Below are 27,882 nucleotides of genomic sequence, written 5' to 3' on the forward strand. Positions count from 1 at the left end.
ACGTAATGCTGAAGAAACATAATTGATTTGCACTTTACATCAATTGAATTCTGGGGGGGGGGGGGGTTGGGTTCCACCCCTGTTCTAAAAAAAATTCAACACAAGAATTTTTTGACAAGCCAAAAATGTAAACTACTCCTTTCCAAATGTTAAAAGGGGGGGAGGGGTGTTGAGCCGCTTTCCTTCACATCTTAAGCTTCATATGTATGACTCTTGGATCCACGGTCAATTTTTAGTTGCTTTACTATGTACATTAAGTAACTCCGCAAATTCCGAAGCGGTGTGGGGTGAGGGGGTGGTTCTGGACCCCCGACTCCGCGCATGTATATCGGTCATACTAGATTTAGAGAATAACTATCTTCTAATCTGGCATTTGCAACCGTTAATGGTGATTTAACGGTTGCAACCTGAGTTTTCGGCGACGCGTAAGCGCAGCCTGTAAAACGGATGTTTGCGATTGTTAAATCAGCATTAACGGTCGCAAATACCAAATTAAAAGATAGTTGTTCCCATTCTAATGCAATATAAGCATTTTGTTTGATGTTCATGTCTTATTTTGTTGAGTTTTGTTATAAAAAATACGTTATGGAGCATTGTGTTTTCCGTCGCTCTATAATGGCGTTAGTCACGTCACAATGAAAAGCTTTCGTTCTCGTTAATGCTCGTTTTACTGCCTCAGACATCAGTGTATTAGCATATCATTCATGGTCTTATTGGTTTTAATTGTCACTTACTTGTAAATATAAGGTAATAAAAAATATAAATTTATATGCTACTTTTCATGCCACAGCACATGGTTCCAAGAACAGACTGTTCTGGTGTAAAATGCTAAGAAACTATTGATTATTAGACAGCATCAATTTTACAAAAAATGCAGTAAAATTGAGACGAAATGAGAAATCAAATTAAAAATCAGTATGTATTAAATTCTTTTGACTTTCAGCTTTAAAATGATTGCAAAGGATGACTGCACTTAAATGATTTTTATTAATTGGACATTCTTGCTGTCCTCGAATTACCTGAGGACTCACCTGCCATTGTTTGAGGTCACCTGCATTCATTAAACATGGACGACTGTGGCTGTCTGTTTTTGATTTCGACAAAATTGGAATAGTGCATGGTGCAATATCGTACTATTAGACGAAGAAAGGAAAAATGGTATGTAGGATTTATAGGCACATATATTCTCTCCCCTTTATATTTTTGTACCGTATTTTTATAATATTCAAATCATTGTAACGTACATTTCTGTGTCAAACAGTCAATGCTTGTACCTTTTATTGAACTGAAATCTCAACTTTTAAATTAATCCAGTCTTGTGATTTACTTTGATTTATAAGTCATTTAAAAGGATGGTTCAGATAAATAAATTATTGTAAATAAATAAGTAAAAATATTCCTCAAAATCGGGAAATGATTGGTGGAAATTTGAAAGTTATTTCTCTTAGGCTGACATGCCTCAAACGCACATACGGAATCATAAGGAAATTGGCAAAAGCAATATTATACTAATTAGGAAAGGGAAGAAAGTGAATATGTAAGTGTATTAACTTTCACAATTGGGGGGTCTTTTAATTATCTTATTCTGGCATTTTTATAAATTGTACATTTACAAGTGAATGTAGGTCTTTGGCCGTTTGGCCTAAATGACATGTCTGTGTAGTTAGGCATAATCCCTCCGGCAATCAATATTGTATATAAAGTTGTAAACGTACGTGCGCTATCCAACAATTTCATGGACACATGTTGTTTTTAGCTTTACATACATGACACTGCCAAGTGTGTGCGATATTTTTAAAATAAAAATCAGAGCAATACACGTAGCTATTTGGATTTGGATTTTTACAACAATATATGGTATACAATACCGGGTATGTATTTCCAAGACCATTCAGTATGAGAAAAACGTCCTTGTCTATATACGAACCCTCGTATTAGACCTCTTACTACAATACAATTCAACCCGAAATGTTTTGATGGTTTAATGCAAATTATGCCTATTTGGTAAAAGGAAATAATGTGTCCTTTTTCTGGTAACATCGGGTTTTTGGGAGTAGTGGCAGATCTGCAACTGTTTTGCTACTCGAGAAATAAAAACAGAAAGCGTCATGTTTATCAACAATTACCGTATGAATTATCAGTAGGTCTTATATCTATAATTAGCTAGGTAATATATTCCCTGAGGCTCACCATAGAGGAATAATATATTCGTCATGACGAATAATGAAAAAATAACCATATAAATATGTATTCAGGTAAATTTTATAATTTATATCAGTGTATTCAAAAATAGACTGTAAAAAGCAGATTTATTGAAGATTAAAGTAAAAAGAGAAAGAATTTGCATTACTTTAATCCTTTTAATATAGAATTTTTTGTATGATTTTCTATTTCCTTATTCAATTTAATACACAGTTTGTACAAAAAAGTTACCAAGTTTGTGTTCAATCTTTCAGCAATGAATACAAAGTAATCTTAAATTCGACCTTGCACTGAGTAGAAAAATTACACATTCAAAACTAATATATATGTAAGACTCCAAAGTCCGATGGTGACGCCAAAGTCCGATGGTCTCGCCAAACCCCGATGGTTTGTTGTCGGTACGGACGCCGAAGTCCGATGGTGCGGAGAAACAATTAGGGTTGGGACGATACAACTTTTTCTATATCGATACGTATCACGATATTTGAGCCAAGATACGATATGTATCACGATATGTTGAATTGGTTATAAAATGTTTTGTTTGTATTGAAATGAACAAAACATTTCTTCGCAAATAAGAATAATTTATTCATAGAAGTTGTATACCAGTTGTAAAACAAAATAATTTTACACAAGTGGTGTTTTATTATGTATTTCCTTTATATTCATATTTAGCATATTTATTTTATATATTTAACCCAAAAATGTTAAGTAGACAAAGTAAAACATGAGCGAGAATTTTTTGTGTGTGATATTTTGATATTTCTTCATACGTATCGATATGCGTATCCTCACAATGAATCGATATCTCGATATATCGTCCCAACCCTAGAAACAATCAACGTTTATGACGTCACAATTAATTCGTCATCACATACAATTTATTTATTTTGTTTGTTGTTTGCACATTCCAGAGGTATTAGTCCATGGCCGTAGGAACCGGGGGGGGGGGGCACGGGGGGCCGTGCCCCCCCCCCCCCAATAATTTTGCCGACATATAGAGTACTATAGAAAAAATAGATACTATATGCTTGTGCCCCCTCAATAAAAATGCCTGATGACCTTTTTTTTTTTTTGCTTGTCAAGGAATTTTTGGTAGCTGTTAGAGCCCCCTCAACTGAAAATGTATGGCTGTGCCCCCCCCCCCCCCCAAAAAAAAAAAAAAAACTGAAATTGCTTCCTACGGGCCTGATTAGTATTAGTCATCACACATCACTCGACTGATTAGGGTTAACTTAGTCCTTGTGCACTATTGGACTGATTATGGGACAGCTTCGCACCAACCCGAGAGATTTAGGGTTAGTCCTCGCACACTAGTCGAGTGATTAGGGTTAGTCTCGCACCCACCCAAGATATCTAGGTTATAGCTGTTACACACTTTTCGATCGATTAGGGTTAGTTTCGCACCTATCCGAGAGATTAGGGTTAGTTTTCGCATAATGATATTTATTCTTATTTAAGGTAGGTCGCGGGTTTACTGCATAAAAATTCTTACTAGAAAACATATCCTGAAAATTTGATATAATGTTCCTAAGAATTTGCGGCATATTATCTGAAATTTTTATTAGATTTGCCTACGTGGTTTTAATGCTATATTACTGTAAACGTGGTATAGTTTTCGGTACTATTTTTACGCTTTACTATAGAAATATATAGGAAAATGACGTTTTCAAAACAATTTTACCAAAAGAGTTTCTTTAGAAAAGGTCGGATAACTTTTTAAAGACGTAGACGAATTACTCAGAAATTTCAAAATATCAAGATGAGGTAAAATTAAAACTATTGAGGTAAAAAAATTAATATGTCTTCTCGCTATTTTTTTGCTAAATATTTTTAAGGTTTGCTTTTAAATTGGCAAAATATTGCGTTTATGGCGTTAATTTTGACTAAAACGTCATATATTGAACGTAATCGCGTTTACATATTTATAAGTATCTTTATATTTGGAATATACAAGATCTAAAAGGTGACATAGATGCACACTGTAATTTTATTCAGCATTTCACTTATTGCGGAATCATGTTAGGAAGAACAGCCACTTATCTACTCTAGTATTATGAAATTCATATTCTGCCCACGAAGTCAGAATGAACGGTATATTCACAGGCACTTGACGTTTTAAACCTTTCTCTTTATTGATAAAAAATACTTACATACTATAATAGTACGGAAGTATTTTTTATCAATAAAGAGAAAGGTTTAAAACGTCAAGTGCCTGTGGGTATATTGATATAAACATTCCTCGTGCATTAGAATTAATATGCAGCGACAACACTGCGATTGATAATAAATTAATACAATTAATGTTAGGATGTCCAAGTTCATTATTAAGATTTTAAGTATAATACGTGAATTTTATCACTTCATTCGAAATCGGTAAAGAAAGAAAAAAAACACCCCACTACTGAGGAGGGGGGGGGGGGGGTTACCGGCAATGTTCTTTTTAAATCAATCGCAATTCAGTATATAGTCCGAACTCACGAACATTTGTTCTGTCTTGTTTTGTTTTTTTTCTTTATCAATTTTTCATCGGCAATTGCAAAATGTTAAAAACTTGCATTCAGCTTCTACACATACAGCTTGATTTTGTTATAGAAAAAATTGTACTTGATACTTGTATTTCGTAATACATGTAGTAAATTAATATCTGTTTAGAGTGTCATAAAGTTCCGATATGCCGAGTGTTTGTATAAATTTATTTTAACATGTTTAATGCATTTCACTATGATAAATCAATTCCTTGCTAGCCTGCATATAGAGAACGACTTTATCAAATTTATAATAATTTTTTTAAAAAAAGTGGAAAATGCATGTAATTAAATTTCATCCGTTTTAGTGTTGAGGGTTGATTTTATCCTGAAAAAAAAACAAATTTGTTTTTTTTTCGGCTGTGATGAGCAAACATGGTACATTACGCACCTTCCCTTCGTTGCAAATTACGTGCATACATACAGCCTTTCAATTTTTCGGCTTAGCAATTTACGGTAACTTTCATTTTGCATGCCATATCTTTAATTTAACACTGACTCATTTTGATTGACCTTTAGCAGTTTAGTATCATTTACAATATAAATTATTCCTTGAATTTTGCATCGCATTTATTATGTTTTATTAGTTTGTTCTTATACATTACACATATAATCAGAGCAGAATTCAAACTTATAATACTCTAGTTTCATACATTTACGACAATACAATTACGGAAAATAACATTTACTTTCTACGCTTCGTACGGACTAGATTCTATTGCTAAAGTAATTTTCTGAGAGCGGGAAGCAATGCAACGTAGCCTTTGTGACATAACTGACGTCATAATCAAATGTGCACAAAACAACCGCTCGAATCGTCGAAATTGTGTCCTTACATCATGAGTCTAGAGCAAACGTTCTAACCACTATGAACACGCGACTATGAAAACGACATCCTATGAGCTTTATCCAGTGTATAAAGCAGAAAACACGTGATAAAAGTAATACTGATATTATATGGATGTACTCACATTTGTGTCAGCTGAGCTGAGAGCTGAGAAATCAAGATGGATAATAAGAAATTGGTTAGGACGGCGAAATGGGAATTTCGCTGAAGAGAATTTATTTGATAAAATACTTTGTTTCATAATGTTCTACTTGTACAGGTTCCCGTAGTGGTTGAGATAGAGAAAACTCGGGAGGACCATGCCGGATTGCCTTACTGCCTTACGTGTCTCGCATGCTGGGTTGGATGTTGCTGTTTATGGCCCTTATCATTATTTTCTCTCATCTTCGCATGCCTTGTAAGTATGAATTATATTGTGACAAATGTAGTGACAGCGATATTATAATCACGATGTTCTAACTTTTAACTACACGTATATCACTTATTTTGTAAATTGTGTTTTGATATGACCCCCAATTGCTGTAAGACGATGTGCATTGCCAGATAGATCTACAAGTTATTTTCTTTGCTGTTTAAGACTTTAATGTTGTTATGATGTTGAACTAATTGTTATCTATAGTTTCCTATATTGTTTACATAATCACATAATTAAAACAGTGTTTATTTAGCTATTATTCGGTAAATTGTTACCTGGTATGTCTTCGCCGCGTGGTTGTTATTCCGGAAATGCGATTTTTGTTAAGATGTGAAAAGTTGTAAAGCTATTTATTTAATTAATTGAATGTCAATATCTTTAATTATCATGAAAGTTATTTTGTTTATAAAGTAGTAATAATATTTTACTTGTTTCTTTTTTCTGGTGAAACATGTGCACACTTTTTCGTTGCCGTGGGAATTACATCTTCGCTAGCCAAGGGTTTCTGATACGCTACTCTCCTCATAAGCCCTTGGCATACGGTGTTAAAAAAAGTTGGGATTTTTTTCTCAAGTTGTGATTGGAGTTGGTCGACATCGTTTGACCAATCAGCAATTGTTTTTTGTAAATGACGATATTTGCGTTCTGGATATATCTTGACTGTTAATATCGGGAATGAAAAATGCAAGTAAACAACGATCCGTAAGATAACATGCCATTCTATGAACAGTTATATGGTGTCATCCAATCCTAATCTACGTGCAAAATATGTGATTAAGAATCTATACTGAAGGTGTAGATTTGCATTTTAACATGTTTAAATAACAAATTAACATAATTCATTACCTTCTTGTTAATTATTCTTTAAAAACATTATTTTTTTAAATACGCTTTTTATTTCTGTCGATGACGCAATCTGTGCGTACCTGGTAAGAATCGCAATCCCGTCTTTTGTCAGCACCGTATGCTAAGGGTTTATGAGGAGAGTAACGTATCAGAAACCCTTGGCTGGCGAAGATGTGGGAATTAGGGTATCGCGTATCGCCTGTGATTGGTTGATGATCAGGTGCTAGATGTAGTCTTGTCCCATGATCCCCACCACTTCGTTATTAACGAAGTTCAGGGGATCATGGGACATGTTTCTGATCGGTTAACATATTTTACGTCATTTTCGTAGTATTTAATGACGTATCTATAGTAAAAACGCATAGTTGCAGTGATTGTACAGTAGGCTACACCACTGTATCAAGGTGTGTGTTTAATTTAGCGCGAGCGTTAATTTCATTACAACGTGTATTGGTAACGATCCTCTAGTGAAACTAATGTCCAAATAACTGTATCTCACTTCCATTCTCAATGACCGTGTAGTGTAGGGCAGCGCCGCAAGAATTCCATCGGCATCGAAAGCAAGTTTTTAGCCTAGATAGCCGAGCGGTCTAGCGCGTTGTTCCTGTACTGCTAGGAGACAGATTCCGTAGGTCGAGAGTTCAACCCCGGGCTGGGGCGGAAGTGGGTATCCTTATAGTAGTGAATTTCTTTGTACTTATATATATATATATATATATATATATATATATATATATATATATATATATATATATATATATATATATTGAAAGCACTAAAAAAACCAACAACACTGTATATCCTAAGTAACGGATCTACTAAGTAGATACAAGGTCATGGATGGAAATGTATATAAAGCACTAAAAATGACCAACGACACGAACAATTAATTAAAATTGTCAAATTTTTGGGACGCCCCGTCCCTTCCTCAGGACAAAGAAAAAAAGTTAAGAAGTCATAAAATCAAAGGAAACAGAAAAACAAAAAACAAATAGCACTACTACTAAACTACCAATCACTATGTATTTACAATGTTACATGTTTAATTTGAAGTTTATAACCAGCTGTAAGGGACCAGGCAAAATTTATCACAGTGATGGGACCGGTACAAACAGGCATGGGACAATGAGTTTTTTCGTTGAAGAAAACCATGGGACAAAAACATTTATATATAATGCTAACACATTTATTATATTTAAACATATTTTATCTTTTAAAAAAATAAATTCTTCAAAAAGTCATTATATCTTTTAAAGTCAAACAAAGGATACAAAGTGCAATATAAATCTTCAAATTAATACTGCATGCAAAAATAACAAAGTATCAAACAATGTTAATAAGAGTTATGAACATGGCATTGAACAAACGAATTATTTCAATAAATCATTCAAAATATACTGCTAACAAATTCTAGAGTAACATCTCTAAAACAGCCAAAATCAATCATGTATTTTACACGAATGATCTCTGACAAGTTTCATCCATTCAGACACATTTCATAGAACGATTATAGGCATTTATGCCTGCTGTTCAATCTAGTTCATTTATAATGAAAAAAAATATATTTTAAACTAAAACTTTTTTTGAAATATCTGTAATCTGAAAGACTCCTTCAGTTAATATATAAAAGTAATTGTTAGCATTGTACTCTTTTTTCTTTTCTTTTTTTTTTTTTTTTTTTTTTTTTTTTTTGGCTTTTTTGTTTTTGTTTTTTGTTGTTGTTGTTTTTTTTTTTTTTGTTTTGAATTTTGTTTTTTTTTTGTTTTGTTTTTTTTTGTTTGTTTTTTTTTTGCAATAATGTAACATTAAAAGTTTAAATCTAAAGATTAGATAAGAGATAGTTATAGATAAGTTTAAACTTTAGATTCAAACTTTTAATGTAATAATAATCTCACATCAAGATTTAACCATGGGACAGTAACTTTTTTATAAGTCTAAAGGCATGGGAGAAATTTTTTTTTAATACGAAAGCCATGGGACATGTAATTTTTTTCTATGAGGATTTTTTTTTGTACCAGTCCCATCATGGTGATAATTTTTGCCTAGTCCCTAAAGAAAGAAATCCGGACCACTATGAAATACGTCCGGTCTGTCGGGTGTACTCTGGTGAGGTGCGATTTACATAATTGAACGAATTGATTATCGCTAGTTAATAACGACCAAGTAGTAAATCGCTAGATTAAATTTAGTGAAGAAACTATTTTTATAGTTATGATGAACAAGGGTGCCTCTTCCATAATTGTGAGTTTCATGTCTCCTGGGTCAGGGGTTCTGGTGTTAGGGTGGGGCTCTATTGATTATATAGTGAAAATACACAAATTCTTTAATAATCTTCTTCTCTGGTCTTGGGTTTTACCTAAATAAACCATGTGCATGGTTGTGATAATCAGGGTGCCTCTTCTAAAATTATGAAATTCATGGCCCAGGGTCGGGGGTTCTGATTAAAGGGGAGGGATGGTAGTGGCTCTATTGATTACATAGTGAAAAAGCATAATTTCTTTGAAAATATTCTTTTCTGTCCCTGGTTATAAAGTAAAGAAACTAAGTGTAAAGTTATGATGAGCAAGGGTGCCTCTTCCAGAATTGTGAGTTTCATGGCCTCTGGGTCAGGGGTTCTGGTGTAAGGGTGGGACACTATTGATTATATAGTAAAATGCATTAATTGTATTAATTCTATTAAATAATCCTGTCTGCCCTTTGTATTGAGCAGATAAAAAAGTGCATAGTTACATAGTTATGATGAACAAGGGTGCTTCTTACAAAATTTTTAAAACATGTGGTCCCAGGGCGAGGGGTTCTGGTGTTTCTCGAGGGGGGGGGTGCTCTATTGATAATATACTAGTAGTGAAAATGTGTTTATTCCTTTAAAAAAGGTATACAAAGTGTATAGTTATGATGATGAGGGTACCTCCTCCAACTTTGTGAAATTCGTGACCTTGAGTCATGGGTTCTGATGTTAGGGTTGGACTGTGTTGAATCTATATTGAAAATGCATTATCTTTTTTGGAAATCTTCTCTGCTTCTGTCTGGGCAAATCGGAGGCATAGTAAAACATCTTGACCGTTCTGGTCCTGGTCAGGGCTATCTTAATTTGTATTCTACTGAGAGAAGTTTTTTCCCTTTGCCATTCACTTTTTGATAATTAATCATTGTAAATAATGTATTTGAAAGGATAATTGAATAAGTGAATTATGCAAGAATTTTTATTGTATAATACAGAAAGTAATTACTTAGTTTTAATGATCAGGTAGACTTGTAAATAATAGATTTATATATTTATTTAAATAAAAATAAGACAAAAAAATAACTTGTCTTATTAAATGTTCTTCAAGGACCAAGAGAGGCCAATGTGAGATGTTATAATATGGGGTTAAAAATAGTACTGAAGCAATAAATATTTTGTTAATAGTCTACATGGTAATAGTGATAAATGGGGGACAGATTAGAAATATTTTATGAGTTGTTAGTGAATACTAGACTAATTATTTCGTTGATCCTGATCGTCCTATTTCTCTTGCTTTTGGTCAACAATGCTTCATCTCAGTTTATTTTATACTCTAAGGATCCTATAAATTGTTGTATTATACTCAGGTGACCGTTAAGGCCCTTTGGCCTCTTGTTTTAAATTTATGTACTAGCTTTAAATTTTGTCTAAGCCGTCATTTCTTTCTATCATAGATAATAAACTATCCTCAATCTCTATGTTTGACAAATGTAGGAAAGCTTTGTTATAGTAAAATAAACATGAAATTAACAGAAGGCCAATTTTGACAAAAATTCTTGAGTTAAAGAGGCAAGTAAACGATTTCCCCTTACTCACGTTGTTAAATACTTTTAAAAAAAGGTTTTAAAAATTTTGTTTGATACCTCCTTACATTATTAGACATATATATAGATCAGATCATTTGTTACGTATTGTTTTCAAAATAAAATATTTATTATGTGGAAAAGTTTTCCTGGCGATGTATATATATACAATTTTTTTTCAACTTTATTCACAAAAATGAAGAGAAGTACAATTAACAATCTTTAATGAATAGCTGTCTCACACTACAGTTTTATCTTGACAGGCGGACCGTTTCAAGCGGCGTGGGGATGACAGCTACAAAGTGTGTAGCTTGCTGTCCATCGTTATTAGTCTCGTCACCATTGTCGTTGCAGGGCTGTCCTGGGTTTTTTTCTACATCTACATTTTCCCGTTGCTTTATAGATATTATTGGAGGTGGTGACCACTGATATATAGAGTAACGGCCATTCCTTATTTAGACACCGGTCTTGTTAAACATTAGAAATATTCGTAAAATTTACACAAAATCATTTTTTTTTAAAATTTGTCTGTGGTATTTCCTATATCCAGTTAGTTTCATATGCATGTACATGTATTTTATTAATAATGTAATCACAGAATTCATCATACCTGTACCATTAACGTTTAAAGGAGCTTAATGGGATGCTAATGTCAAATTTTCTATTTTTATATGTTTGTTTGTTGAAATCATAGACTGTTCTTTTTTTTTTTTTACATGTTTAATATGTTTTTATCAATTAAGTCAACTTTTTTATATACAGTAGCGAGATTAAACAGTTCCTTTTAGGGGGTGAGGTGGGGGTTAAGCCTCTTTGTGAATATCAAAACTTTTTGGATTAAACATTATACTGGTTCAGATTTATTTGTTGTGCCATAGCTCCATCAGCCTATAAGGAATATTTTTTTTCAGGGAGAAGTAAGAGTTCATGTATAGTATTTAGAGGCATAACACTTTATTGCACTGTTTGATATACTTTTTTGAATGTTTCTGGAGAAGAGGCTGGAAATTAAAAAAAAAAGAGAGAGGTTCATGGGCTTGACGGTTACCTGAGTACCATGAGGTTCTCAGGTTCTCAGGTTTTGAACACTGTGGCTCCACCTATCTGACACTGTAACTCTATATAATTTATGTGACAATTTTTTTTTTACTGTCTGTTGAGAATTTTACAATTATTAGGCTCATAATTATAGAGCTTGTTTCCTGGAAATTGAGTAGTATAGAAAATAATAAATGTAAACGTTTACAAAAATCTCATCATGGGACCTGTTACCTGGACCATTGAGCCATGAATTTTATAATTTTTGTAAAGAACTACACACCGTAGCTGTTCATTATAAACATGCAAAAGTTATCTGTTTCATGTCGATAAGTAATAAAAAATATTTCAAAAGATGACATATACTTTTAATACATGATCTACTTGGCTCGATCCTCCCTGAAGCCCGAATCTTGGACCAAGGGCCATTAATTTGACGATTTTCATGGAGGATTTTGTGTTAATATAATCAAGCAAACAGTTTGTCTTTCGGCACTGAAAAACTGCTTCGTAATAGGAATTTGTCCGCCATATTCGATTGTTCACTCGCTATATCTGAGGGCCCCTATATAAAGCACTGTTCTGTGTAATCAGTCGTTACAGTCAAGTGTAACGAATGCGAAGGGTATACCCCGGTGCTGATATCGTAGATAGTATTATCGAAAATGGCGTATGCCTACATGTATTTACGAGTCGTGTTCAGCTGTTTAAGCTATTCTATGATAAAAAAAAAAAAAAAAAAAAAAAAAAAAAAAAAAAAAAAAAAAAACTTATAACACGTACATTTGTGGTGTCAGCTACCCTTTCTGATTACATTATCTAACTAGTTATGAAAGCTTTAATTTGATTGGTGCTTCTCAATAAGAGAAGCAAGCCCTAAAATATCGAATGAAATTGGCCAGGGGTCCCCAGGCAACATGTTGACTCAGGACCCCTGGCATTACGAGGATGATAACTCATACTTCATACCACACTTCAGAAAAGTACACCCACCATCTTGAATTACAATGTACTTCAAAATATATGCTTATGTTTTCTTCTTGGATCTTTGTGATACGGTGATTTTTACTGTTGACAACAAACTGAGAGGGAGAAAAGCAGCAGCATTCCTGTTATAGGATTCACCAATAAAATCGGTGTTTTAGTGCTAAAATGTACTTATTCTTCCATCTCCATGATAAATAGGCCTCTACATGACTGCAGGAGCTAATACTTTATCAAACAGAGTGATTCTACACACTAAAACATCTCTGTCTTACATTGCTTCCTATTACCACTATATACACAGGGTAATATCAGTATTTGACTACATCAGAGTAGAGATTTAGAGAAACAATTACTTTTGAGGGGAGGGGAGGTTAACCAGCATCTAAAGGAAAATTTACTGTAGCAAAATACTATACTTTACTCGAAAAAAGGGGGGGGGGGGCACTCCTCGCGTTCTACGGGCCTGATTGAATATACACAACTACGAAAAGGAGGTTGAATTATACAAAAATTTCAATAATATTTGCTTGTAGCTTTAGACAAGATGTGTTTGTGAAACACTGATGCCCCTGTATGGCAATTCATAGCAAAGGTTAAACTTTCTCAAATGCAAATCAAGTATGTTGGTATCTTGTCTCGAGGAATATACCTGTGAAATATGAAAACCCTAGCAGTAACCATTGAATAGATATGGAAAAGGTTAAAGTTTTTCAAACGTAAGTCAAACATCAAGGTCAAATGGTCAAAATTAATGGTGCCCAAGGAAAGGCCTTCTCACAAGGAATACACATGTGAAATATGAAAGCTGTAACACCAATAAACCAAATGTTATGGCGAAGGTTAAAGTTTTCCAAAAGTGGATCAAACTCCAAGGTCAAGGTCAATGCATTACAATTGTTGGTATCCAAGGAAAAGTCTTGTCACAAGGAATAGACATGTTAAATATGAAAGCCCTAGCACCAACTGTTCAAAAGTTGTGTTCAAGGTTAAAGTTTTCCAAAAGTAGGTTAAACTCCAAGGTCAAGGTCAAAGGATCAAAGATGTTGGTATCCAAAGAAAGGTCTTGTCACAAGGATTACATATATGAAATCTGAAAGCCCTAGCACCAACCATTCAAAAGTTATGGCCAAGGTTAAAGTTTTACAAAAGTAGGGTTAAACTCCTACGACAAGGTTAAAGGGTCAAAGTTGTTGGTATCCAAAGAAAGGTCTTATCAAAAGGATTACACATTTGAAGTATGAAAGCCCTTGCACCAACCGTTCAAAAGTTATGGCAATGGCTGAAGTTCGGTAAAATTTTGCGAAACTGGGTCAAACTCCAAGGTCAAGGTCAAATATGATAGTACCCAAAGAAGGGTCTTGTCGCAAGGAATACACTTGTGAAATATGAAAGCCTTAGCGCCAACCAGTCAAAAGTTATGGGCAATGTTAAAGTGTTTGCGGATAAGCAGACAGACAGAGACAGACGGACGGACAGGGCAAAAACTATATACCCCCGAATCTTTGATACGGAGGCATGAAAGGTATTGAAAAAACAAAGTATGAAATTCATTTTAACTTAAGTTTTATACATTTCTATTGTTATTTAACTTTCTAAAATAAAAGTTTGACCCCTCCCCTCTCTGGAAATCTGCATCCGCTCCTGGACAGACGAAAAAGAAATTTAACAGAAAATATAGCTTCTATTAGCTTCAGAGAAAATGATTCCTTTTCGTCATTTGAAACCTATGCAATTTTGATGGATTAAATGTCTACAAAAATCTTCATTTAAGACAGCAGTAAGTCATCCATGTAACTACATCAACACAACCAGAATTTACTGCATGTAGTTATAGAATCTATTATATATCAAAGAGCTATTGATGATCTGAACAGACCATCATGTCCATCTGCTATCTCAAAAACTGAAACAATTTTCTTTCTCAAAAAAATCCACCTGGACGAGTTTTGTCTGTTCAAGGTGACCTTGAGTCAAGGATAAAATGTATAAATTTAATTTTAATACCGGATACTTGCACGCTTCAGTTAAAGAGGGAAGTATGCTGTCCTATCATTGTAAGTAAAATCTTAAAGTTTGTGAGGATTTAACTAATTTGTTTTCGTTCAACACTTGTAAATATTTAATTCTAGTTAACCATTGAGCAATATAGATCTAGATAACAGTAGATTTTGTCAAAGAAGTTTCTCAAACAATAAACTATTCAAAAACTTTCTGTAATTTCTTTCTTTTTTTTCTTTTTTTTTTTTTTTTGATCAATTTCACTCTTACTCCTCATTTTTAAATTCATTTTATAAAATTTCTTAGTATAGATAGCATCAGAATAATCAAGATGTAGGAATTATTGCCACTTTTTTTTTTAACTTAATGGTCTGGTAAAATGTCTGTTGAGACTATTCCCCATAGGACGATCCCTGTAATCGAAACCATCTTACGGTTTCTGTTTAGTTAGTTTTAACACATAAAAGTTGAAAAACACGGAAATATGTTATAAAGTTTACGGAAATAATTATCTAAAGACTCCAAACGAAGCCAATTGTAGAGTTTAAAAAAAAATCTGTTTAGAAGAATATCCTTATCTAACAGGAGGGAGTTGACACCCTCAGTACCCCCTCCTCCACTCTAGTCTCTCTTCACTCCATCCCTCTGTGTTGAATATACAACCCCTGGCCAGGTAGGTATTGTTGCTTTTTGCCAACATATAATATATAATGGTTGAAAGGATCGTGGGTATATGTTCTCAGCTGTACACACTACTAAGGAAAAGCTAATAGAATGTGTTTATGTCTATACAATACGTAACATGATAGCTATGTTTAAAGTTGAACGATTTTCATTGTAAATACGTAATAAATACCATATCTGCGTTCTTAGATCGATTACAAAGTTACACCTATTGTACATATACATTTAGTAGCAATAAGTAATGTGCAATTACCAAGCAAAGTCTTCACAAATGTGTCCCCCTTTAGCATAGCGCGTGTTCAAGCAATCCCTCTCCGACAAGATATTTGAATTTGACCCTGAGGCATGAGATAAATGCACCCCTTTCTCCTTTTATTCTTTAGCAAAAAAAGTAACACATACACTCGCGTAGCCTGTTATGTTGCAGTTCTATTTTTAACACTCGGTAGGGAGTGATGCCCTTAACCTTAAGGAGGCTGGGGGGTCAACAAATTAACCACAAATTAACCACCAGATTTAACTTAATTTTTTAGATATGATATCTTAAGCTGTCAACTATCATTTGGCAGAGAAAAAATTTCAAAAATTTTAGTTTTAAAATTTGATCATTTTCTATATCTTCATATGGAGCTCTTCTTCTAAAGGAGATCAATATAGTCTAAAAATGGCCACAACCCCCTAGCCTCTTTAAACAAAGGACATAGGGTACTAAAAAATATGATATAGAAAATTAAACACATTTTGTACAGTCTTTATTATTGATTGAACGCATACTTTTCTCGACACTTTTCTTGAAGCCAGGGTGTATCAAAATCTAATTTACAATTACATATGTAGGACTTGGATAGAAGGCATACGACTCGTTGGATGAAAATACTGTCCCATTATAAAATGGGAGGACCTTATTCTACTTTATCAAAGGTTTTATGATGAAATCTGCATTATTGACGCTATTGTGTATTTACTTTTCTGGAAAATCATATTTAGCTGTCAGAAAAGCTGAAAACTCACTGGTCCCCCCCCCCCCAACTTTCCCGACCCCGTAAGAATTATAAATTTTCAACATGAAATCGGGATTTTAAGGTTGAAATCCAGACTACCCTTGATTTATTTTAAGAGCCATTCTCTGTAATGACTTTAACTTTTATATAGGAGCTGTGGCACGCATAGTCTCAGTATTTCTCCGAAATCTCTATGATAAAAGTCTTTGATACTGTAAACTCAAATTAGGCAAAAATTGGTTGCTACGTGTCATGGTTACCATAGCAACATGTTCTAAAGTTTGAAAAAATGGCATTTTTCAACATGTTCAGAGTCCCACAGTTAACGTTTGCAGCAAAGCAAACAAGTGGCAATGACTGTTTCTGAAAGTTGAAGGCCTTATGTCTTAAATGCATGATAAATATGTTTGGTAAATCAGCTATTACATACGTTACTATGGAAACAAAGTATTCAAAAGTAATAATTTTGTTCATTTAAATTTATAAAGTCATACACTTAAGAATAAAAACAATTATAGGTTGAAATGCAAGCAAATAATAGATAAGAGATCCTTTTTACATATACCAAGGACGAAATATGATATTTCTTATAGGTTGGCAATGGTTGCCATGGTTTTTATACCACAAAGTTATTTTAAATTTACTTTCTTAGTGTTTTAATCTTATCCTATCTTTTTAAAAAGCATATTTCTATATAACTGATGATCAATTTTTAAAGGCGCTAGTGTGACCCTAGTTTTCACATTTCAAAAAATTCAAATTCAATTCTTTAAATATAGCGTTGCTGTGGAAATTAGCCGAAAAAATATGCATAAAAATCTGAAAAATATTTTGTTTCCTTGGATACGTACCCTTGTATGTAGATTCCCAAAACTTTTATGATTGATATATATGAACAACTAACCTGACTTTCAATTTTGACTACCAACCAGTCTCTAACTGGATGCAAAAAGCTGGCACATAGGATTTAATATTGATATAAAATTAACAAAATCGAACATTTTCCCTTCTTGGTAACCATAGCAACAGTGTTGTATTTTTCAACAAACTTTATCAATATATGATATTCAACTTTAGTTCTACCAGATAAGTACTATTCAAGGTGAGTCAAATACTATGTTTTTTGATTAAAAGCTAGGTAAATTCCTAAAGCAGCAAAAAAATATCTCTTTAAACAACTGGTACGTTGTTTCCATGGTTACACTGCAAAGTAACAATTAATCCCAATATTTCTTATGTTGTTGGTGTTGCAAGGTCCTAAGGATGTAAATGTGCCAGTCATGAATTTTATTGTTTTTCCTCAAGATAGTAGCATTAACCCAATCTTAGCAACATATTTTGCATGGCTACACTGTGTTACCAAAGTTATATTTAGAATAATATTGCCAATACCTAATTACTTAAGGTCAAATATTTTTATTGTTTTTCTTTGGTTGTTGATTGAGTTTGATCATGTAACATCTATCATTAGTGAATATTGAGCATTTTTCAGCGTCTAAAATGTATTCCGAATGTGCCCATGGTTACCACTTACTTAGAGATAAATTCTAAATAGTTTCTTTATAGCATAAGTGGCAACAAGGTGTCATGTTTTTGTGAGAATAGTTTGTTTGTTTTTCTTAGTCTTTATTTAGGCTTAATAAAGATTCAAAGTAGCTGAAAATCTCAATTTTTTCAACTTTTCTGGCTGTTACCATGGCAATTAAGACACATAGCAACGAAATTTTATTGGATATATGTTTCTGGTGTCAAGTTGTAATAATGGGCAAAGTTTCATCAAAATCGGTGACCATGCGTGGCAAAGAAGTTTAAGTGGTTACAGAGAATCGCTATTAAATCTTCAATTTTAGCTGTTCTGGAAGTAGTAAAAGAATATGTTGGGAACACACAGCTAGTAATATTTTGAGATGGCAGCTTAATTATAATCAATTATCATGCAAACAGTATTCCTGCTAGCTGCAGATCTGTAGCTCACTCGTCTGAAAAAAAATGCAATGGACGACGAGAGAGCTAGAGTACTAGTGCCACCACTAATTTATTTTAAATCCTCAAATTTAGCTGTCAGAAAAACTGAATAATTCGTCAGCTTGTGGGGCTTCCTCAGACCCCACCAGAAGAAATTATAAAATATAAAAAAAAAAAAATAGCATTTTAAATGTTGAAATTCAGAGTAATTATTTTTCAATCTCCTTTTCTGGACACTCAAACATAGATGTCAGAAGTGTTGAAAATTCACCCACTTTCACCAGCTTCGCCCTGGACCTATTAAAGGCCCCAAGGCGGCTGTCAAACCCCTGGCTTTATTTGCTTCCACATCAAACAGCCCCTTTAACAACGCCCCTGGGAGCCATCCTTATTCTTGCATTCTCTCGAAAATATATCTACTTCCATATCTACTGGTATATTGAAATTTTAAAAAAAAATTAATGCCTCGAAATTTTATTACTTTTTCTGACTAGCGTTGAACTGCTGTTATACTTTAAAATCACATATTTTTGTCAAATTTTCATGGTTTGAGGAAAAAATACGGGTTCATGGGGTTTGATTTCATGGATGAAAAATTGTTGAATAGTTAAATATATGACATTTTACAATTCGTGGACATGAGTTCGTGGGTCTCTTTTTACCTCGAAAACAACTAAAATAAACCCCCACAAAATTAGGGCCGTCCATTCCAAATTTTTTTCCTGCAGTTAGCAAGAATACTATTTGCAGGATAATTGATTATAATTAATCCGCCATCTCAAAATATTACTAGCCGTATGTTTCTAACATATTCTTTTACTACTTCCACAACAAAACATTCCTCAAACCGTTGTTTATAGCCCTCCAGGCCTGGGTTTAAAATTGAAACAATCGAAAATTTTGCCTATTTATACTGCCATTTTGGGTCGCAAGACAATTCGGTCCAAGGTGCTTCGTGCATGACTTGTACATGCAGTTTTGTTGTAGAATTAGTAAAATAATACAGTAGTGTAGGAAAACACGGACAGTAATAGTTTAAGATGGCAGCTTGAATGTAAATAGAGAAACAGCGCATTTTTTATGCGCAATAAATATACACTTTTTTCAATGGGTGGCACTGTAGCTCTTTGGTCGTCCATCCCAATTTTTTCAGACCAGCAAGCTGCATATCTGCAGTTAGGGGACTAGGACCACGAAATTCATAAATTTATTTCCATTTACCCATAGATGCTATATGAATATATGTATACCAAAATGGGTTAAAATTGATCAAGTCATTTCAAAGAAGCAATTAAAAAACGACGCACTGATGGACAAGACTAGGGAATAATAGGTCAACTGAGTGACAAACGAGACTTTATAGATGGGACGATAAAGTAGACTCAACGGCTGTAAAGACCTTTACCTTAAAGAAATAAACTTGACTCGATTAATGTCAGGACACATTATTTCGTAAATAAGACCCGTATCTGAAATATGATCTTTTATGGGCGAGACAAAAAAGGATACAGGCTATATGAAATTGAACACACGAAATGACAAAATGGCAAATGGAATTTTATAAATTACTCTGGAATCAATTTAGTTCATGGGGTTTAATATTCGTAGAATCGTAAAATTTAACTGGTTCGTGGGGACGTAATTTTGTTGGAAATCTTATACACATTAGATTCAATGAATCGATACTTGGACAAGGTTTGTTCGTAAGGATTTAAATTCGTGGGTATGAGTGCAGACCCATGGAATTCCACGAACATAGGTCCCCCACGAACAATGATGGTTCCACATTACACCTTATAAGACTAGTATATTACAGGAAAAGCTTTGAAGATAAAAATTCAATTTAACAACGTGATATAGTCAACAGACTCGAATGCAAAATTAGGAAATGGGATGTCAAAGACCAGCGCTTATCTTCAAACTTGATACCAAAGTGAGATGTTTGTCTACAAAGCTTATTATGCTTGAATCTTGAAGAATCCCATGCATCAATATAGAGTTGAATTCTCTACTACTGATTTTCCTTCTCAAGAACATAATTCGCTCTTTTTATGATCATTGAAACTTTTATTCTCTAATCCTGCAAAGAAAAAGAAAGGCACGTCAAACAACTCCTAATCTATATTACAACCTGGCTAAATTACAACATAATACAACTATTCAGAAATATTTCTTTTCAAAAAACTGTTAATATCTTTTTAGGATATACCTAAGAGGCAACATATATAAGTGTGATGGAGGCTTCCAGAGAGGTACGTCTTATAATAAATATTGATATCAAACTTGATTATCATATATACATGTAAGAGGGGTTTTTAATAAGAAATTTACCAAATTTAAAGTGAAAAATAATCTGAAGAGATTACCTGCCTATTATCGCCAAAAGAAGCAAAAGTTTTTTCGTTGACTCGAAATGTCCAGTAATGCAGGAACCTACACCCAAAGGCAGGACTATCATTCGTAGCTTGTATGTTTCAGAAAAGCATTGAGGAAAGTTAAGCATTTCTTTTGTAAGTGACTTCCAAATACCGGTCTCCGTCAAGTTGGTTTTTAGTAGCTTTAATGTTCTTAAAATGTATGGAGGAAAGTTAGGTTTTACCAAACGTCAACATGCCCAAAAATTTATTTTTCAACAGCTCCAAAACTATGTGAGGTATAAAGTTAAAACGTTTACAGTTTATAAAAATATCATTGATTAACAGATAGAAAGTATCACTTGATAACAAATACTTAAAGAAAGTATTTAACGAGAAAAATTCTTTTTAAAAATGCATATATATATTTTTTTAAAAATACACCTAATTAATTCCGCACTTTTAGTGAAAGTCATCATTGCAGAAACAATATATGTTTATCAATGAAAGGCAAGTTGGACTTCGATAGTCTCTGGAAAGTTGTTTTCCCTGTTTATTTTGTCCAAATATTAAGATTTGAAACCGAAAGTACATTGCAAATGGCGGATTTTATAGGGTACTTGTCTTTATACATGTCATGCTTTCAATAATAGCCTTTCAGAGACCATTCACGTCCAACTTGCCCTTCATTGATAAACATATATTATTTCTTCAATGATGGTTTTCACTAAAAGTACAGAATTAAGCAGGTGCATTTTTTTAAAATGTGCAAATTTTTTGAAATTGTTTTTTCTCAAAAAATATATTTTTTTAAATATTTGTTTTTAAGTGATACTTTGTATCTGTTAATCAATGATATATTTATAAACTGTAAAAGTTTTAACTTCATACCTCACATAGTTTTGGAGCTGTTGCAAAAATAAATTTTTGGGCAGGTTGACCTTTGGTAAAACCTTAAGCATCTATTTCGTAAGTGACTTCCAAATACCGGTCTCCGTTAAGTTGGTTTTTAGCAGCTTTTATGTTTTAAAAATGTATTGAGGAAAGTTAAGCATCTCTTTTGAAAGTGACTTCCAAATACCAGTCTCTGTTAATTTGGTTTTTACCGAGTAGTAGGTTTTATGTTTTAAAAATGTACTTAGGAAAGTTCAACCTGAACACTACTCGTAAATAGGCAACACCATTTTCGATATTACTATCTATGATATCAGCACCGGGGTATACTCTTCGCATTCGTTACACCTGACTGCTTTATTGTCACGGGTATCAGCGTGGAATTGCGACCCGTGCTCATGCTGGTTATCTTGCATTACCTTTGTTTACATTTTATTGCAGTTACGCGTATATTTACAAGTGTTTGTTTGTATACTGCACTGACCTGTACAACTGTTTATAAGTTTCTTTGGTATCTTTCTCAGAATAGGTACACAGTTATATTTTGTCGCTACCGAGTGCTGTATAGCATATATCCTTCTACACAGGTGACAATTGATTACACTGAACAGTGACCAAGTCATCGGCTTTATATAGGGGCCCTCAGATATAGCGAGAATCCAATCGAATATGGCGGACACATTCCTTTTACGAATCGTGTTCAGCTTTAAGCATCTCTTTTGTTAAGTGACTTCCAAATACCGTCTCCGTCAAGTTGGTTTTTAGTAGCTTTTATGTTTTAAATATGTATTGAGGAAAGTTAAGCATCTCTTTTGTAAGTGACTTCCAAATACCTTCTCCGTCAAGTTGGTTTTTAGTAGCTTTTATGTTTTAAATATGAATTGAGGAAAGTTAAGCATCTCTTTTGTAAATGACTTCCAAATACCGTCTCCTTTAAGTTGGTTTTTAATAGCTTTTATTTTTAAAAATGTATTGAGGAAAGTTAAGCATCTCTTTTGTTAAGTGACTTCTAAATACCGTCTCCGTCAAGTTGCTGTATTTAGTTGGTTTACATGACAAGTCTGTCGCAAACAAGCAGAGATGTCAGATCTTTTGTTTTTTAAAAGAAACTCTTGTACAGAGCTTAGCCATCTCTGTATTCTCCAGATCTCAGTCCTTGTGACTTCTTTGTTTTCCCAAAAACTCAAAATTAGATTTGACGGGAAGACGCTATAATCAGATCTGCCTGGAAATTGCCATCCATCAGTGACATTTGAGGATTCCTAAAGAGAGCATGCCGAGACGTTTTAGTCATGGATAAGGAACTGTACATGTAAAACATGTAAAAGTTAATGGAGAGAACTTGAGGGTTTAAAAAATGATAAGAAACAGCTTTTCATGTTTTTCTTTTCTTTTTTAATGACCTTATGCATTGGTTATTGAATGTCCTTCTTGTACAATAATTAAGCATTGAATCATTATTTTTTGAAAGATATAGTCTCATAACTGCAACTGTGTGTGCAAACAAATTGAGTAACGCGCGTTACGCGTTATGAAAATTTGTTTGCACACACCGTTGCAGTTGTGAGACTATATCTTTCAAAAAAATAATGATTCATTGCTTATATTTACATTTTTAACTCCTAGCCTTGACTGAAAATGTGATTTAGATTTCAAAATCTCTATCATCCTTCGGGTAAGGTAAAATTAGTGGAAGAGCCATTGCAACAGCTTCTGTTCAATGTGAGCGTGAATTTTGATTTTCGCATATGACTTGCACGGCGTTCAACGTTTGTAACGTCAAATTAAAACGCATACTTTAACCTATTGACCTCATGTTTGTGTTATGGTGTTTTTAATGCCACAGCTTTCCTCACACTTTATATGTGGAATGTAAATATTAATATTAGATGAGAACCTAATGAATACAATGTATGTTGTATTTCCAAATATAAAAGGATCCTTAAAACCGCCTCACTAGGCTTGGACTAATATAATTAGTATATCGTCGGTGTTCCGTGTACCAGTTTGTTGTTTACTATCGTAAAATCAAGTATAGCAAATGGGGTAACCATTATTACTGTGAAAATCTACCAAAAATGTGAACATGCAGTAATCAATGCTTATGTACCAAGTTGTACTGTAGGTGGTGATAGAAATAGAGAGAGAGAAGGGACCTGCTGATCTTGTATATTGCCTGTCATGTCTCTCATTCTGGCTGACCAGCTGGCTGTGTGGTGCGGTGGCATACATCATGGCTTATAAGGTACTTGCTAAAGCAACACAATTTATTAGGTCACCAGAATCACTCAGGCGACCTATTGCTATCTGTTTTTGTCCGTCGTCATGGGTTGCGCATTGCGCGCGTCGTGTGTTTAAAACATTTAAACATTTTCAGCTTCTCTGGAACTGCTGAACCAGTTTCAACCAATTTTGACATATGACATCTATGGATGAAGGGAACAAAAACTTTGAAATCCATGCCCCCCCCCCTCTTGGGGCCCGAGGGGTGGACTAAAACCATCAAAATTAATACAATTTTTAAAAATAATCTTCTTTACTCCTGGAAATTAAGCAGTCAAACTGTAGCAAGATTGTAATAAGCACTGAGCCCTCTACTAACATTATAAAATTCATGGCCACATGGTCAGGGGTTCTGGAGTTAGGTGAGGATGTATTGACCAAATAGTGAAAAGTATTAATTCATTGAAAATCTTCTTCTCTGCTCCCGGGTATTAAGCAAGCAAAGTGCAATGTTTTAATAAGCATGGGTGCCCTTTTCCAAAATTATGAATGTCATGACCCCTGGGTCAGGGGTTCTGGTGTTAGGGCGGGGCTCTGTTGATTATATAGTTAAAATACATTATTTCTTTGAAAATCTACATCTCTGTTCCTGAATATTGACTATTGAGCTAACAAACTAAGTGCATGGTAATGATGGGCAAGGGTACCTCTTCCAAAATTGTGAATACGTCTTCCGGAGATTCTGGTCAGAAAAGTAACCAGTCAAAACATGTGTCTTTTGTTTGTTTTTTTAACCTAATTATAAGATGTTGTTATGATTACAAGGAAGAAAACACTAAATTAACCAAGAATATATCGAATAGGGACTTTCTTAATACTCTGAAAATCTTCTCCACTTCTGGGCATCTAGGAGGCAAACAAGTACAAAAGTTGTATCAAGCAAGGGTGTTTTTACGAGATTTGTGAAATTGTGGACAACTGGGTTAAGTGTTCTGGTACTTGGCTGGGCTCTATTGATCTTGAGGACATTTTGTACCCCACTGAGAGAAGTTATTCCCCTTTGTATTCACCTATGAAAATTAATCACTGTAAATAATGTAAATGATAGATCATTTGAATAAAAGAATTATCTAAGAATTTTTAATGTAAAATACATGAAAGTACTATCATAGTTTTAATGGTCATATAGACTTGTAAATAATACATAAATTAGAATGAGACAAAAATAACTTATCTTTGTACATTAAATATTCTTCAAAGACTATTAGAGAGGCCAATGTTAGAGAATAAATTGGGGTTATTACAAATGCTTAGGGACTATTGTAATGTCTCGTCTGTATGGTGATAGTGACAACTAGCACATGCAAGTGCAGGCAAGTAAATCTTTTGGGCAACTCATCCTCATCTACCAGTTTATTTTTGATTTATTAGTATTTTATACTCCTATGGATTCTCTACACTGTTGTACTATACTTAGGTGTATTTAGGTCCCTGGGCCTCTTGTTTTATAGTTTCTAAATATAAGACATTTATGGAAGTTTTACACCTGTGTTTCTTACAAATAAAAGTTGGGGATGGGATCAAGAAGATCCAAGTTCTGTCCTCATTTACCTTTATAAAGAGGATCACGATCCTTCGACATTTGGTCATTACTCATAAACCATATTGCCCTAATGTTCAAAATTTATGACTACGATATTTGTAACAAACATCTTCAAAAACTTAGTTGAAGTCTTTGAAGTAGTATATAGGTCTGTTCTTGTAACAAACGTCTCCAAAAACTTAGTTGAAGTCTTTGAAGTAGTATATAGCTCGTTCTTGCATTAATTCTATGTTTATTTATATTCTAGGCAGAGAAAGCTAAGAAATATGGCGACTCCCTTCGTTTTAAGTTGTTCAGCAGTGTTGGCATCAGTCTAGGAGTAATAGGCATAATTATCGGTCTGGCAGTCATCGTTCTTTTCCACAGATTCATCTACCCAGTCTGGTACCGATATCTCTATATGTCGGTGGAGCCAGAGTATGTCTGGGAGTAATGATGTGTGGGCACTTTACTTCCGGAAAATGAGAAGGAGAACGTCGTACTTCCGGGAAGGGTGAACCCTATAAGGTTCTCGTTTAATGTGTAAAGATATGAACTTTTTAAAACATATAATTGATTCATTCAGAAATTTCGAAATAATGTATAGGTTTAATTAGGAATAAACAAGATATAACAAATGACTTGAATTTGGCTTCCAACAGAATTTTATACATAGGAAAATATTAATACCTGTTTCACCCCGGCAACGCTTTCAAAAGGCAATGATATTTTCCAAACTCTAAAAATTAGCTCAATATATCTCAGTCATTGAATCCTATTAGAGTGCCATCGTGTAATATTGGAATTTCCAGGGTGGCAGTAAATACAAAAATTACAAAATGACATGTTCAATTTTTTATATATACATGTAGTTACTGCGCATGCCATTCGGAAAATTAAAAAAATACATGACGAGACTGTACAAATAAGTCACAGTATAGTTCCATTTCTTGGCTGAGGAATTTAAAAACTTCACTCTCGTGTGAATCCAAAGCCGTACCTCACATGATTTGCGTTTTCTATAATAAATACAAGAAATATATATTGGTGTGCGTGTGCGTTTTTTTTTTTAAATTTAGCTCTCATCTGTCGCGCACTGAGTTAAAATATAGGCACCAGTGTGAATGACAAGAAAGAGACATTGCAGCACACCTCCGACAAAAAATGTGGATCATTAATGATAATGCCCAATTAAATTTATACCTTTCTTAAATCTGTGAAAAATCGGTTTTTCATGAGTTTGATACGGTGGCTGGTATAGAACGTGGTATATGGGATTTTTTAGAGATTAATTTTCGGCCAAGAAATGAAAATTCATTGTCACGAAACAGAATTAGTGGCCACAAATTAAAATTTCTGGTCACAAAATAAAAGTTTCAGGGAATGACTAAATTAGTACATGTATATATTCTGTATATAAAGTAAATTTGGAAAGAGTTCTCTCAAGCAAACTGTACGTGTTTTAGTCTAAACGGCGAATTATTTCGATAGAATAAAGCAACAATGCTGTGTTGGCAGTTTTGAAACATCAGATTTAGGATAAAAAAAGAATTGCAGGACCTTCTTAATTTAATTGTTCCTTTTATCAAACTAAAAACAGACTTCTATATCTTTAACAGAGTCACAATTAATTTTAAAATTTACGTCAAATGCAGCAGCTTTCGAAGCATGGATCACTTCCGGAAGGAAGAACGTTTTGTGCATGTCTTGAGGCAGCAAGGGTTGCGGAAAGGGTTTCTTGGATTTGCTCTATTCATCTCCATAGCATGACGAATAATCGAGTTAAGTCGGATTATCATATTGCAGCAGAATTTCTCATGGACACATGAGAAATAATATGTATATTTATCATCACAAAAAGTACTCTAGAATTATAAGAAGGCAAAATGTGTTTTTAGTTGAAATAAATAACCAATCTCTCACCAGAAACGAGTGCAAATTGCAAATTTTTATATCCTAAAGACATATTAAACCTATATCAATTTAAACATTGCATCAGTGTCACAGTATTCAATCATGACAAAAATTATTTTCCTTTCAAACAATAGAAAAAATCACAACCTCGCAGTTATAATAAATCAAACACATGATTTATACAGCGAATCTTACTTCTCTAGAATTAAATGTGCAAACGTAAGTGGAATTTATGTATACGGAAGGCCCTTATATACATGTAGGTAGTTGTTTAATTGCTGTATATAGCTAAAAATCTTCTGCAATACAGATTTATAAATAAAACTTTTGTGTGCTATATCAATGCGTAAAGAATGTTTGCTATAAAATAAAGCTGATATAAATGTAATTATCAGCTTTGCACATAATAAATATTAAATTGTTGAATGTTTAATGTTTTCTTTTTTGACATTTACAATGAATCATATATTTTTAATCAAAATTTTGACCGGTTATCTTGAGTTTTATCTAATATACTGAATATATCTGCTTAAAATTTCGCAGCTTTGCATAACATTCAAATTCAGACATCTGATAAAAAATTTGTTTCATTACCTA

General features: G+C 33.6%; 1 protein-coding gene and 1 long non-coding RNA gene across 3 annotated transcripts; both read left to right on the forward strand.

Moving 5' to 3' along the window:
- Positions 1–1,056: 1,056 nt before the first annotated feature.
- Positions 1,057–12,037, forward strand: LOC133182018 (uncharacterized). Its single transcript, XR_009720511.1, has 3 exons — positions 1,057–1,158; positions 5,837–5,974; positions 10,909–12,037. It is a non-coding gene; the product is annotated as an uncharacterized LOC133182018 (long non-coding RNA).
- A 2,643-nt stretch (positions 12,038–14,680) lies between these two features.
- On the forward strand, positions 14,681–26,018 carry LOC133183446 (uncharacterized). 2 transcript variants are annotated; one of them, XM_061318405.1, is made up of 4 exons: positions 14,681–14,724; positions 20,521–20,570; positions 23,692–23,811; positions 25,640–26,018. In XM_061318405.1, exons 2-4 carry the CDS (start codon positions 20,553–20,555, stop codon positions 25,823–25,825), a joined length of 324 nt encoding a protein of 107 aa, XP_061174389.1. In that variant the 5' UTR covers positions 14,681–14,724; positions 20,521–20,552; the 3' UTR covers positions 25,826–26,018. The 2 variants fall into 2 exon arrangements, with proteins under 2 accessions (XP_061174389.1, XP_061174390.1); XM_061318406.1 differs by lacking the exon at positions 14,681–14,724 and adding an exon at positions 15,273–15,341.
- The last annotated feature ends 1,864 nt before the right edge of the window (positions 26,019–27,882 follow it).

Source organism: Saccostrea echinata, unplaced genomic scaffold (assembly GCF_033153115.1).
Source record: "Saccostrea echinata isolate AGI-Se365-2 ecotype Australia unplaced genomic scaffold, CSIRO_AGI_Sech_v1 ptg000009l, whole genome shotgun sequence".
Taxonomy (NCBI): Eukaryota; Metazoa; Mollusca; class Bivalvia; order Ostreida; family Ostreidae; genus Saccostrea; species Saccostrea echinata.

Coding starts and splice junctions, on each gene's coding strand:
- LOC133183446 (XM_061318405.1), top strand. Junction 23,812..25,639: donor CATACATCATGGCTTATAAG/GTACTTGCTAAA, acceptor TTTATATTCTAG/GCAGAGAAAGCTAAGAAATA.